This window comes from Mastomys coucha, unplaced genomic scaffold, assembly GCF_008632895.1.
Source record: "Mastomys coucha isolate ucsf_1 unplaced genomic scaffold, UCSF_Mcou_1 pScaffold6, whole genome shotgun sequence".
Lineage (NCBI taxonomy): Eukaryota > Metazoa > Chordata > Mammalia > Rodentia > Muridae > Mastomys > Mastomys coucha.
The window spans coordinates 88,637,164-88,652,406 of record NW_022196912.1 but is presented as its reverse complement, the minus strand read 5'-3'; the positions used below and the strand labels follow the sequence as shown (position 1 = coordinate 88,652,406).

Genomic DNA, 15,243 nt, shown 5'->3' with positions numbered 1-15,243 from the left:
AGGTCCTTAGTCTCAACAGAGCCTAAATGAACATCTGTCAGTGTCTTCTCCCACTAAATGGTGAGCTTCGGGGACAATAACCTAGAAATTAGAAAATTTTTTCTCTTTTCCGTTTGAGGACGCCTTTATACACTTTAAAGCTACTGGAGCTACGAGAGTTTCCGGTTATATGGATTTTACTAATATGGCCACATGAGGGATTGAAATGTCAAAGTGTAAACATTTCTTCCTTGACTTAAAACGGTAATGAAGAATCCATTCCATAGTAGCATTGGTCAGTCTAACAATTTCAGCATGATTATGGTATTGGAACATCTTGTATTGGTCATTTTGAAAATATGTGTTTACTGAGCCCTGTAGCTCTTCCAAAAATTGATATATTTCATCACACAATTTCAAAATTCACAATTTTGAATGAATATAAATAGCACATTCACGGAAAAAAATGTCAGAGATAAATTTTCCAAAAGCCTAATTATGGCACAAAGGTTTTGTTTTGATGGCTGGCACCAAACATCTGCAATAGTCTCTTTGAAGTCACTGACTCAATCCACTCTTCTTTTCATTTTTTCTTTTTATTTTTTTAGGGAAACTTCACAAATTGCCAAGTTCCATTACTACAGTTTGCCTGTCACCCTTCCAAGGTAGAAAAGCTGTTCCATGCACAACATGGCGTGCTCATTAGCCTCCCAGGTGAATGTGGATCTTCGTGTCAAAGGAGGGGCCCATAGGAAACCTTGCAAAAAGAAAGTATCACAAAACCAGAGACTCTGGAAAGGGTGGCCCTATGCCACCACCAAAGCCAATTCTCCGCAGGGTGGAGTAAAGAAGGAACACTATGGTATGCTGTGCTGGGGTGTTGATGTGCTCCCTGAAGCTCAGATGTGGAAAATGCAACCCTCCATGCAAGTGTCGAAGCCAGGAGCTCAATGATAAGGTCATGTGGGCTCTGTCTTTAAATCACCTGCCATTATCAAGGCTGTTATCAAAGTGATAACACTATCTTTGTACGATAACACCATCCTATTACAAAGGAGCAAGATGACCCATTAAAGGCAAACCCTCCACCTAGGCTTCCCTGTTCCGGAAAGATGGATACCCTGAAAAGATCTCGGACTCTCTGATTAGAGTTCAGCTCTGACATTTATTTTCCAATGGGTCAGAGGAAATCGCTGTCCCCAGACTGCCTTACCTTTTGCACACTGAGAACCATACCGGTCACACAAGTTTGTTGGAAGCAAATGGGCTAAAGCATAGGATGGCAGGGACTCCATGAGTAAGAGGCTATCCTGCCAGCAGAAGGGATGAGGCAGGGCTATGTTCTAGTGTGAGTGTGGTACTTCCCCAGGCCCCCAAAGATGCCCATAAATATGCTAGATGTCATGGAGAAGAGAAATAATTATCCTCGTCCTTTTCTAGCCCCTGTTCCCTGCTTTCACTACCGTCTCTTCACTTGACAGCCATTTCCAATGCCAATCCCAAGGATTGCTCAGATGTCATGGAGAAGAGAAATAATTATCCTCGTCCTTTTCTAGCCCCTCTTCTCTGCTTTCTCTATCGTCTCTTCACTTGACAGCCATTTCCAATGCCAATCCCAAGGATTGCTCAGGCTTGCAAGAATACTAAAGTATTCATTCACTCATTCCTAAGAATATACAAGATGACTACATTTTAAAGCTGATTAAAAAACAAAAAACAAAAAACAAAAAACCCTAAGCCAAGAAGTTGTCACAAGTCTTCAAAGGTGACAAAGAAATGTTATAAATCAACTGCCAGCAGAGGTAACTGCTTTTCTTTTTAAAATGGCAGGTGCAAGAAGTATTAGCCAGAGCGTGAAACTGTGGGCTGCAACTTTGCAACAGCCTCCTGTTTCATCTGCTTCTCCGTCCATGTGGCCACACTGCCTGAGCTGAGCTTCACAATCATGCAGCCGTGGTCTGAGACAGGAAACGAGGTAAAAACTGAGGCAAAAGTGCAGAAAGAAAGAGGTCAAACTCTTACCCTGCACTCTAACATACTACCTGCTCCAGAAGTTAGTAACACCCAGGGTCTTCTCTGCATTGCCCCCGAGAAACGGGTCAAAGGGACACATGACACCAGGCTTTGGCAAGGACAGATGATACCACCATCCCCGGCCCCTTTCCCTCAGCACGCTTCAAATCCACAGCTAACAAGTGTTTTTGAGTGTTTGTTTTCCTTGTCTTCCGGAGGCATTCTGTCTTTATAAAGACACTTCTATTATCATTATTAATTCTTTTGATTTACTTGATTAGCTCAGAAAACTCTTTTAACAAGGAGCTTCACAACCACGGAATGTTATATAACTGTCACTCGTGATGCATGAGAGCCTCCTGACAGACAGAAAGCAACTACCTTCCTCATGCAGCTTTTGACTCACAACTTACGTGGGCATATTAAAAATCTTCCTTGAGTCCTTTAGAGATTTAAATTTTTAATACACCTCTTTAGAATACATAAAAAATCGAGAATTAAGAATAAAATAGCCTCCCCTAAAATACCATTCCCTAGCTTCCATTTTTAAAGCAAGAACAGTATATGTATTCAGAGTTACAGCATGAGTTTGGTGTCAACAAGCAATCCAGATTCTGGCTTTTTGTTTAAAAGATAAATACTTTCTTTTTTTTCATTTCATTTTTTTTCTCGCTTTCTTATTAACGACAACTCTAAAACCATGCAAAATTAGACTGGGTAGCCTAAGAAACCCACATCCAACATATAATTATTGTGTAGATTCAACAGTCAATTCATGGGGACTGGGGACTTGGCTCTGTTGATAAAGTGCTTCTGGGTGATGATGAAGCCCTGAGTGCCGCTCTCAAGCTCCATCCTAAAAAGCCAGATGTGGTGGTGCACACAAGCAATCGTCAGGGGACGGTAGAAACAGGAACACTGGTGTTCACTGAATAGGTATAGTCTCACTGAATTGGTGAACTCTAGGTTTGGTGAGACTCTAACTCAAAAAAGAAAGCAATAAAGGAAGATGCACAACACTGACCTCTGAACTCTACAAGCATGAGTGTACACACACACACACTCTCTCAATCATTCAGCCAACCAAGTCATGATTAATCCTATCCATAAAGCACAGATGTTATATCATTTTGTTGGTAAATGGATGCTCATTTTAATCCTAAACAGCCACAATGCCACAATCGCACCTAAATAATGTTAACAATTCCACATAGTCACCACCTATAAGAATGATCCCTACATTATACCTGGTTAAAATGTCTCTTTTCTATTATCTTGGCTCTTCTTTTCTTTGGAATTTGTGGTCAAAGAAACCAAACCTCTCCTCCTGTATAATGTCCCCACTATGGGTTTTGCTGATGGCTTTACTTGGTGGCATTTGAGACAGTCTCCCGTCCTCTGATGCTCATGGCTGGCTAGACTCAAGACAAGCCTCCCTCCTCACTGGCACAGGCTTTCATCAGGTGGCATGCCAAGTGAAATGTTTACGCTATGGGCCAAACACCGAAGCCTGAGGAACCCTGAGTCCAGACAAATCCACATTCTCTCCAAACCTTGTCACATTACTCCGTACTTCCCAATGATACAGCAACATCTTCTTGACCTGTTCTCAAGTGAAGGGATACCATACTTTATTTCTGTTGGTTCCCTTCCAAATCAAGTGATTACACATTTAATTTGATACCTTTCTGTCCCTTCAACATTTTTTCCTCGTCTCTAAGTGAAACGCAGCCCAACACAGTGATAACTACTGAGGGTGCCTCAATGACAGTGTCTACATCTATTAAGATCCAGGTCTGCTTCACCGCTGTCATAAGTCCCAACTGGATTAGACCATGGGCCCCAGAAATACTTGGCCAAAGAGGAGTAGACTGACACAAAACAGTCTTTTCAAAATAACCATGGGCCGGCCATGTCCCTGTATCAGGACTAAGGGGTTCTGCTCTTGGCCTTTCTCAATCATTTCTGTCCCGGGCCTGGGCTAGTGACTTCCACCAAGCAATGGTTTCTAGAGTTTTTCTGAATCTATTATCTTAATGAAGAAATCACTTTTACCCCTCAATCAAACACTGCTTTATTAAAGTCTTTTTTATGTTGCAGTCTTTGTTCAATCTTCATTATCAAACATTCTCATGCCAACCTGAAGTATGTCATGTGCTCTTAGGAAGCTCCTGAGCATACGGTAAGCATTCCAATATTGTTGTTTCGGTAATGAGTATGTTAGTAAGACAAGAGCTCATTAAGTAAATCCACAAGAGAGTTTGAGTTGGTTTGACACACTATAAGCTGAACACTAAGTATTGGTAGTAGCTGTAGTTGGTAGTAGTTGGTTGTAGTTTCACAGAGCTACAACACTGGTCAGGTCTGGCTCTCTACCTCTTCTCACTCGTCCCTCCAGCCCTGTTTCTGAGTTCTACCTGGCACTTAGTGCTCGGTTCCAGATGGAACATTTGGCCAGAGTCCAGACTTTCATTTCATAGTCAACTTGGACATCTCTTCCTAGACTTCTCATACCTCAAATTCTCCTGCCCAAGCCTAAAGTCATTATCGTCCATGCAGTGTTGCAACCCTAGCCATAAGCCCACAATACCATCGGAGCAACTCTGGAGAACCCTCCTTCGCCCCTGGTACTGAGTGGATGGCCAAGTCCTATTGATTGTGCTTCTGTGTATCTGTCATTCCAGCCTGGTCCTTCAGATTCCATCTTTGCTCAAGCCCAAGAGTTTTCCCTTATAGTCTCCTAATGGCTCTCCACACTCTGAGCTCTTACCATCTAACACTCTCCTCCCAAGCCCTGAAACCGACTAAGGCCAAGTCAGATCATGCTTCTCTCTACTTAAGTTCCTCCCCAAGGGCTGGGAAGGTGGCTTCATTGGCACCGTGTTGATGCACAAGCACAAGGAGCTGTGCGTCCCATCCCCTTCACCCATTTAAAAAAAAAAAAAAAAAAAGCCTGATGAAGCGAAGAGCTGGAGAGGCAGATAGAAGGATCCTTGGGCTTGCCTGCCAGCCAGTCTAGGTGAATCAGTGAGCTCCAGCTTCAGTAAGAGACTGTCTCCCAAAAATAAGGTAGAGAGTGTTTGAAAAAGACACCCTACATCAATCTCTGGCCTCCCCATGCATTTGTACACACCCACACATGCATGCACATTATGTTGCACACATGCACACAGAATCTTCCTTGGTCCCTCATCATCAACTCCAATTCTAGAAGGAGTGTTTACTCTACAGTTTACTTACTTGGCACCCTTCAGAGACTAAAAGCAGGTGCTGTTTAACAGCTACAAATAGGACGGATGAGTCTCAGGCCTCTCTTTATATCCTCCATCAGCATGCATCTAGCTTCAGCTCCTCCACACTACGTGTGTCAAGCTACCCCTGTGATAATGTGAGGGGGCTTCTGGGAGCAAGGCCAAGCCAGACACATTCTCTAAGAGGCAAGTCCAGGCTCTTGCCACAGCTGTGGCTGGTGCCTCGGCTGGGAGAGGGGGATGGGGGGATGGGGGGGAAGAAGAGGATTAGAGGAAGAGAGGAAGGGATGGAGAGGAGAATATGAATTCCATCCTCTGCACTGACAAGAGAACTGCATTTAGACTAAAGCTACATGTGAGCTGAAACTGAGTCCCAATCTAGAATCCAAATTGAAAAGACAATGCTCCCGTAGAGACACCACAGGTCTAAAGGTTCCTAAAATAAATCCCACGCATAGATGCCTCTGCTCCCAACGTCCCAACATTAAAGCCTATTTCTCATGTGCAAAATAGATTATATAGCATCTTTTAAAATATGCAAACACAACTAGGGTGGAGCGCTAAGACCGCAAGCACTGTTGGCACAGTGTCCATGAACTCACTGTCTTTCTCAGCAGCCGCTAGCTGGATTCTTACAGGAGCTGGGGAGAAAACAAGACTGGCTTAGAGGGAGATACAGTTGTCAACGCTGAACTCGGGCCTGTCACGCAGGGCCAGCTCCAAACAGAATACAATTGCTATGACCTAGTAGAAAACTCACCCCCCAAAATAATCTGTCATTTCTCCCTTCTAATAACTAAAACTGAGAAATAAATACTAAGACAAGATCCAGGTGTTTTCCCACATCAGCACAATTAAGGAAGATACATCTTAGAAACTCCTAGTCCAAGAGAGCTAGTGCTCCCACAATGTCTGCAGCACAGACAGGCCTGCCATAGCACATATGACGGTGCCGTATGTCACTGGTCCCTGCAGCAGCACAGGAAGGTGAGAATCTCGCCCACCCCTCTTCTGGCCTCTTTTCGGACTTCTGTGTTTCCCTGTACCACGGCCAGTACATATAATACCACATTAATTTTATTCCACTGAGCAGAGAGTAAATTCATCTTTCCCCAGATTCTCCATGTCCAAGATAACAAGCAAAAGAAAATGGCTGAGGGAGAGTAGAAAACATTCAAACCTGGGCAGTTTTTGTATGCCTGAGGAGACTAGATTTTCTGCTAAGTGCAGTACTTCACAAAAGGCACCATTTGAATAGACAGAGACGACATAGTGCAAACCTTAGCACTGAAACCATTTCCTATACAAGTAAGGCTAGTTGGCAGGGAGGGAGGGAGAACACTATTTCTCAAAGGAACTGTAACCAATCTGCAAGACATTGATGCTGAATATGCAAACAGACTACGTGCTTTAAAATCTCCTTAACTGTACTTGCGCAAGGGAGACCCAAGGTGTCCTGAAAATGTGGAGCTAAAATACTAAAAAGTTAAAAGGACTTAAAATCCTGGGGATTTTCACCAGATTGCCTGTGCTTGTTGAGTACGCATTGTGTCCCAGAACTGTGGAATTTGTCCTGAACGAAGCGAAACATTTCCATTCTCGAAAGGTTCCAGGGCTTTAGGGGACCAGCCAGTGATAAGTACTACTAGAAAAATAAAGAGGAATACAAGAAGACTTGCATAGGAAACTCTCAGTAAGAGAGTTTTGTTTTTTCTTTTTTCTTTTTGGACAGGAGTAAGTTACACTTGCCAGAATGTAACAGGCGCTCCTACTTTTTTTTTTTTTTTTTTTTTTTAAGAGCTGAGAGATAAGCCAAATCTAGAAAAGGCTTCATTTGATAAAGTCAACCAGTCAAATATCTGCAGCTAAAGAGCCTGGTGCTTAAAGATTTGCCATCTTAAGGAAGGAAAAATATGGTAATAATGGTGCATGCCTGTAACTTCAGCTATTCCAGGTTGAGGCAGGAGGATGGCAAGGTCTTCCTCCTTAGAGTAGGTATGAGACAAGGATTTAGGTCACAGTGGCCTTGGAATACAAAGAGGGCATTTAAAAGGGCATACGTTTATGAAATTGTATCTATTCACAGACGATATGGTTACTACACAAGCACATGCAAACACATCTATTGGAAATAGCAGTGAATTTAGTAATTAGGCCATAGCATGTGGGGAGCCGCAGCTGCCACCATATATATATATATTGAACACCTGGTCTCCGTCCAGAGCAGAGAGGACTGAGATAAACAAGCCTTAGTTGGAAAAGCTGGGTGCCTCTAGATTGTGATGCAAGCTGGCATGATTTCCCGCAGCCTATCGTGCTTTGCCACGTAGCCAATGATGATTGGGACCAGGGAAAGTATTTAACCCACAAGGGCTGGGGGCTGGATATAATTAGGAGTAAGTATATAGAGATATAGAAGTAAGATGTAGGAATAGAAGTAAGGTGTATGTAAGAATAAGGATAGAAGTAAGATGTAAAAATAAGAATAGAAGTAAGATGTAAGGATAGAAGTAAGATGTAAGGATGGAAGTAAGAATAGCAATAGTAAGATGTCATAATTAGGAGTAAGTATGTAGGGAATAGAAGTAAGTAGATATAGAAGTAAGATGTAAAGATAGAGGTAAGATGTAAGGATAGAAGTAAAGATGTAAAGATAGAGGTAAGATGTAAGGATAGAAGTAAAATGTAAAGGATAGAAATAAAATAGAAGTAGTAAATGTAAGTAGTAAGATAGAAGTAGTAAGATGTAAGTAGTAAGATAGAAGTAGTAAGATGCAAGTAGTAAGATGTAAGAAGCAAGATTACAAGGTTCCTTATTAAACTGCATGGAGAAGAGCTCGTTGTTGCCTCCTTATTTGCGCTGGACAGAAAGGTGGCCGATAATAGCATATAAAGCTAATGTGCAAAAAACAACTTCCATACACTAATTTAAAAATGAAATTCTCAAAATTCCATTTCCAACATCACAAACCTTAAAGTACTTAGCAATAAAAAAATTTAAAGCACAAGCAAGCTCTATATTGAAAATTATAGAATATGGGAGCAGCCAGCCGGGAGGTAGGTCAATGAGAATGGGGAGCTTTTGCTACAAATGCTCCTACAATATCAAGATTAGTGTCTATGAATATATTCTGAATTCTTGTTATATCACAGACATTAAGGTGACACACTGGCTTCAACGTAAAACTGCAACATTAAAAACAACAACAAAGTCTCTGTGACCCTCCATGATAGACCTCATAAAGAAGACACGAAATGTTCAAACTATGAAAGACAATGCTGAAACAACATTGAGCTTTATCGGAAATAAAATCTTCTAAATTAAAAAAAAAGGCTAAGTTAAAAGCTCGGCAGGCTGAGGCAGAAAGAAAGATGACAAGTTTAAAGGTTTACCTGGACACTCAGAAAGATCCCATCTTAAAAAGAGAAGATGGAGGAGGAGCTAAGCAGGAGCTGGGTGTAAGACACTTGCAGAGCACACACAAGACCCCAACGTCATTTCAGCTCCCAGGAGGAAGAAAATGGAGCAAGCAGAGAGGAGACTGAGACAAACACTTGCCGTCTGTATTTTCACAAGGCATAAGAACTCCCATAACTTGTATTACAGGCATTTCCGTCTAACTTGGGGGTTTGGGGTTGTCTCCATGGCAGAGTGCTCTGTCTAGTAAGCATAAGGCCCTGGGCTTAATCATCAAAGAAAAAGCATAAATAATTCACAACCATCAGAAAACAGGACAAAATACTTAAAGAAATTAAAGTGGGCAAATACATGGCCAGTCTAACACCTAGCAAGTTCACTCTTATCCATCCACCTAAAAGCAATGAACATGTGCATTCACAAAGCATGTTCAAGGATGTTTACTGAAGCTCCGTTCAAGATAGATAATGACAGAGAAACCCCCAATATCTAAAGCAAAATTGGCATTAGACTTAAAACATGCAATATTATTGACAACAAAGATGGAATACTGATATATACAAGGATAAATGAATCCATCGGAAATGATACTAAGCAAAAGGCACTAGACCCCACAAGAGAACACACTATACAATTCCATTTACACAAACTTCTAGAATGGGCAGAAATACTTCATGGGAATGAGAATAAGGAAGCACAGAGAACCTTCTGAAGAACCAAAAGCTCCTGTACCTTGGATTGCAGAGTTGAGTTATTTGCCAATACTCAAATTATTCACATTTGATCTTTCGTTTCACCATATATGATTTTTGCCTTGATATTTTTTTTTCAAATAGCTTTTGGTTTGCGGGTGGGACAATTTGGTAGCTGTCTGCCGCATACTCAAGCACAGAATTGGTTAAAAGATAAGAATAAAATGCAGATTATGAAAAAGAGAACTCAATCCTCAAATTTCTTTTAGAGGCAAACTAAAAGCCTGGCACAAGACTCTAGAGTACAGTGCAGGGCGGTGGTGGCGCACGCCTTTAACCCCAGCACTTGGGAGGCAGAGGCAGGCGGATTTCTGAGTTCGAGGCCAGCCTGGTCTACAGAGTGAGTTCCAGGACAGCTAGGGCTACACAGAGAAACCCTATCTCAAAAAAACAAAAACAAAAACAAAAACAAAAACGGAAAAGGGAAGAAAAGGGAAGAAAAGAAAGGAAGAAAAAAGTAAAGAAGAAGACTCTAGAGTACACACAATACAACAGGCATGACTCAAAAGAAAAAAAAACCGATCCAGCAGTTCGGCTAGGATGACGATGGGTAAGAACCGAACCGCAGTGGACATGATAACAAAACTAACCGCTCCACAACAGCCGCTAACTTGGTGACCTGAACCAGTAGCCTGCTCACTCAGCTCAGCTCATTACACCGGTGGTTTTAAAGCATCTTTCAGGAAATGCTCCTGTTATAATTTCCATCCATAGGCATTCCTCTTAATCATGTACCGAAGCTACACACACACACCAGAAACCACTCACAACTGGCTCTTACCTTCAGTGAAACTCCCCGTCAGGGTTATTACCACAAACACTTTCCCCTCAGGCTCCAGATCCACCTAGAAAGAGAGAGAGAGAAAAGCACATTATATTTTAATATTGAATTACTTTTTGTGGCTCTTGAATAATTCTTTACAAGGTGGCCTAAATGCATGAATCACAGTCACACAAATCCAAATGTGTTTCACCGCACAGTAGAGGCAAAGAAATACGTGAAATCTTGAGGAGTGGTCAAGCTTGGAAACCACGGACTCTGAGAACTCCTTTCCCCTTGAACTGCCTTCTCTCCCTCTTTTACCTCATTTGACTCGCAAAAGCAGGCACGTATTTGCTTCTTGCTTTGGAGCCACCATGTCTTATGTGCATCTCTAGTGGGAGCCTCGTGTAACTAAACCACATGGCAAGTGAGTGAGCTGGAGGAGCAATGTCAACACATTGGCCCATTCAACTTCAAAGGTCTAGTTTCAGGGAGTCAGTTGTACAAAGAGTCTCTATCTTTTTATACCCGTCTAGTCCATGACAAGGATTAGTGGCTGCTCATCAGCCACTGAAGTTATCTATCACCTGAGGCATTGAGACATGTACACCAAAGACCCTCACACAGCAGGGTACCCAGAATGGAACTGCAGCATCCCCAGATACCTGTGCTGGCGCATTCTAACCTCTTCCCACAGGATGCTGAGCTCTCTGTCCACCCACATTTCAAAATCCTGCAACATGAGATGCTTGTGGATTTAAATGCATGCGTTTATTAAATGTCCTCAAACAGATCTTTCAGATTCAGGTCATGGCTCCACTCCTGCCACTGACCTTTCACCTACAGTAAGTCCAGCTAAGTATAGAGAGGATGACCCATGGGGGCAGAATAGCACTTTAAATAAGCTACAAATAGCATGCTATAACAGAGGACCCCAGCACTAGAGGATCGCCTGACTCTACTGAAGGTGGCACTGGAGTGGCCCCAGTCCTCCACCCCCAGAGCCTCCCTGTTCTCTGAGAGTTTGGGGAAACAGCATGAAGCATTTCTGGCCTAGCACAGAGCTTAATAGTACTACCTACTGCTTTTACTGTACCTACAAGTAAACAAAGACCCCTCAAAGTGGACTGGCCTTTCTCTACTTCACTACCATATATAAATTTTATTCTTACATCATGCTCCAATCACAATGCAATGTGCTTTGTACTCTCTGAAGGCTTTGCCTCTCTGCTGTGGGGGCCAGTTCTTAAACTCTGCCTTTCTCTGCACAGAATCTGTGTCCAGGAAGTTTCCCACCCTGTACATCACTCCCATGCAATTCAACCTGCTGGTTCTGTGATGAACGCTAACTTACAATGTCATGTTACCTAACTTGACAGCACCTGTGAACCTCTATTGAGTGGTTCTGAAAATAGTCTCTCTGGAGAGATGACTAAACAGGATGTCAGTGTCTAATTGTCTCCTCTCTCTGCCTTGACTTGTTTCAAGTCAAAAAGATATTATTTTTAAAAGCCATTCCCTTGCCTTCAGCAAAGGGGCCTGACAAAGAACACATACACACACTAAACCTCACAGCACAAACTGCTGCTAGTGCTGCTACAGCCAATGACAGCCTGCAGAAAGACTGCCAGGCCACCTCTGCCATTCTACACCCACAACCAGCAAGTGAACCTTCGCCAACAATGCCTGGAGGGCCCACAAAGATGGGTACCTCATCTCAATGGGCTAGGAGCTCTCTGACAGATGTCAGGAAACCACACCACCCAGAGTCAGGTACTCACACACATAGAATAGGCTCCTCATTATTCTCTAGCATTATCGTCATCATGAAAGGCCAGATTCAAGCTCTATCTTCAAACTTTGTCCATGTGAAGCAGATGTGCTAAGACAGGGGACCTAAGTATGAGGTTTCAAACTGTAAGTCAAGACTTAATCACAGGGATGGGAAAACAAGTAAGTAGATTGTATATTGCAAAGGATTTTTAAAATAGAATCAAACAGAACTGAAAATATAAACACAAGTGTTAAAGAAAAGCACTGTTTTGTAAAACTTCATGTATATATGTTCCTCTGTGTCACATGTGCGTATGGACACACACGCATACACATAGATACGTAGGTCAGAGACCAACATGGGGGACCTTCCTGCTCTCTACCTTATTACTAGAGACATGGAGCTCATACCTGGCCAATGATCTCTAAGAACCCACTTGTGTGCCCCTTATGGATGCACAACAACTTTTATGTGGTGCTGAGAATCCAAACTCCAGGGCCTCATATTTGTGAGCGAGGTATTTTAGCTGATTAAGTTATCTCCCCAAGCCCCAATTTCATGAAGTTTTGGTTTGCATTTTGATATGCACGTAAGAGTAGACTGGATTTTAACGTAAAGGTGCATTCTTTTTAAATTAATTAATTTATTTACTTTGTATCTCAACCACAGTTTCCTCTCCCTCCTCCCCTCCCAGTCCTCCTCTCCCCATCCTCCTGTCTACTCTCTTCCCATTCTCTTCAGAAAAGGGGAGGCCTCCCATGGGTATCAACCAGCCTTGGCAAATCAAGTTGGAGGAAGACCAGGTGCACTCTCTCCTACTGAGGCTCAGCAACCCAGGAGAGACAGGATCCCAAAGGCAAGCAACAGATTCAGAGACCGCCCCTGCTCCTGCTGTGAGGAGCACCACTTGGTAACCAAGCTGCACAGTTGTTAAGTATGTGCGGAGGGCTTAAGTCAGTCCCACGCATGCTCTCCTCTATGCTTGGCAGTTCAGGCTCTCTGGGACCCTGTGAGCCCAGGTGAGTTGATTCTGTGGGTTTTCTTGTGGTGTTCTTGACCCCTCTGTCTCTTACAGTCCTTCCTCCCCCTGTTCTGCAGGATAAAGATGTCTTCTTTGCTGTGTTATAGAGAAATGTGAGATCATAGACCTGGAAAGACAGATGGGCTGTCACCCTTAACTCTTGGTGTTTGATTTGATGCCCTCGTTGCTAGCTGACTACCTACATCAACAACTGGCCTGCTTTATTATGGTGTTCCACAGGAAGCTCTTTCTCTAAGAGCAGACTTGTACTGAGATCAATAATTTCTATTCACTGACTCTAGCTCTGTCCGCCACAGTTTTAATGGTAACTGTCTCTCTAGACCATGATACATACTGCAACACCTAGAGCAGCTCTTGATCTTTGGTCCAAACGGTTCAGGTAGGATCCCACCCAAATTACAGGGTGTACCTGTGACCTAGGATTGATTAATCAAAGCGCAAAGTCCCTAAAACCAGAATGACAGACTGTGCTGTTTAGCAATGTCAACTTGACAGAATTGAGAATTACTAAAGAGAACAAGCCTATGGAACAGTATCTAGACTAGGTTAACCGAGGTGGGAAGAGCCACTATAAATGTGGGCAACATCATACAGTTGGCTGATGTTCTGGACCAAAGAAAGAGGAGAAAAGAAGCTGAGAACCAATGCTCAACATTTTCTGCCTCATGATTACAGAGACAATGGAACATACTGCCTCAAGGTCTGGCTATCATGCCTTCCCCACCATGACTGACTGTACTTCCAAACTGTGAACCAAAATAACCTCTTTCTTCTTTAGGTTGCTTCTGTCAAGTATATAACAGAGCAACATGTAACTAATACATCAGCCTAGAACTGACTCTGTCCCTGTATCTTAGCTATCAGTACAATGGAACTCTCTCCTCTTTGTCATTACTAATTCAAGTTTAGGCATAAATTTTAAGTAGATGTAACTAGGAATTCTTAGGTCTTCAAGAAAGAAACAAGGTCTCACTTGTGCTTAATTTCATGCTAGGATGTCAACTTGAAGTATCTGGCACCCCTGGTGTCACACGACACTAAAGGATGAGGCAAAGATGGGAAAATGGAGAGACAGAAAAGACCAAGATTTTATGATATTGTTTCAACCTGGAGCCCCTGTCATGCTTTAGCCTCGAGTTTTCAATTATTCAAGCTCATAAACTCCTCCTTAATTATTCAGCCACGTTGAATAGGATTTTCTATCACTCATACACAGCACTCTGACTCATATAATAATAATAAAAAAGAATAAACCAAAAAATTAACTTGTGCACGCTATCTCCTATAATCTGATGTCCTGCTTCCCTCCTTCACTTAAACAACTCCTGCAGACTCATCTCAGCCTCTCGTCAAATCCAAGGACTGGTCCATCTCCATCATCCAAAGACAAGTGTGTTCATTCCAGATGGTTTCTCTGTAGCATTTTATCTTATTGGCAGTCTCCTTCTCCACCCCATCTCAGGACCACTGCTGCTGGACATCCTTCTTTCATGGCCCTCCCCACTCATCACTAGCTTTCTCAAGTTCCTAGAATGCAATCTCTCATGTTCTCTGTCTCTCTTTGTCACTGTCTCCATGTCTCTGTATCTATCATACATCTGTCTGTCTGTCTGTCTGTCTGTCTATCTATCTATCTATCTATCTATCTATCATCTACTTGCCTATCTTGCTGTTCTTCAATCCTCTTTTCATTCCATTGGAAGATCCAGACCCATGATTCCCTGAAATGTTAAACTTTGGGGATGGAATAGAAAACGAGAACATAACGTACCTCTAAGAAAGGGCTGGAGATGAGAGCCACTGCCAGGTTTAGCTACTCCGTTGCAACACAGACCTTTTACCCAAGCCTATTGATGACTTTCTGTGAACATCCATTTGCATTTCAGGATCCACTTTCTTCCATTCCGTACCCTGTCATTTATCCAGCAGCCCACAGAAAAACCCAACAACCTTCACCATGAAGTCTCCCTTCTGAGGCTCCCCTACATCCAGCCCTTCTCTCATCTCTTATTCTCTGATCTACTGATGAATAATATTTTATGACAGGCCATCTGCAGCAGGAATAAACTTCTCTGATGGGGGTTAATTGATGCATTGATCTATTGGTATATCAATGATTCACTGGGAATCATTTTATTGTTATGTCCACTTAGTAGGGTAACAATGGTAGGTTTTCTCTTAAAAGCCCATGATCTATCTAGCCATGGATTATTGGCTTCATTGATAATGTCAAGTATGAATTCCATTTCTT

At 42.5% G+C, this 15,243-nt stretch overlaps 1 protein-coding gene across 1 annotated transcript in view; it reads right to left on the bottom strand.

The window, feature by feature from the left end:
- The window catches only part of Prkch (protein kinase C eta), a 203,096-nt gene that overhangs the window by 129,952 nt on the left and 57,901 nt on the right, over nucleotides 1-15,243 (bottom strand). The window contains exon 2 of the mRNA XM_031356847.1: nucleotides 10,195-10,258. Within this exon, the coding sequence (XP_031212707.1) occupies nucleotides 10,195-10,258 (64 nt within the window). The remainder of the gene's footprint in view (nucleotides 1-10,194; nucleotides 10,259-15,243) is intronic.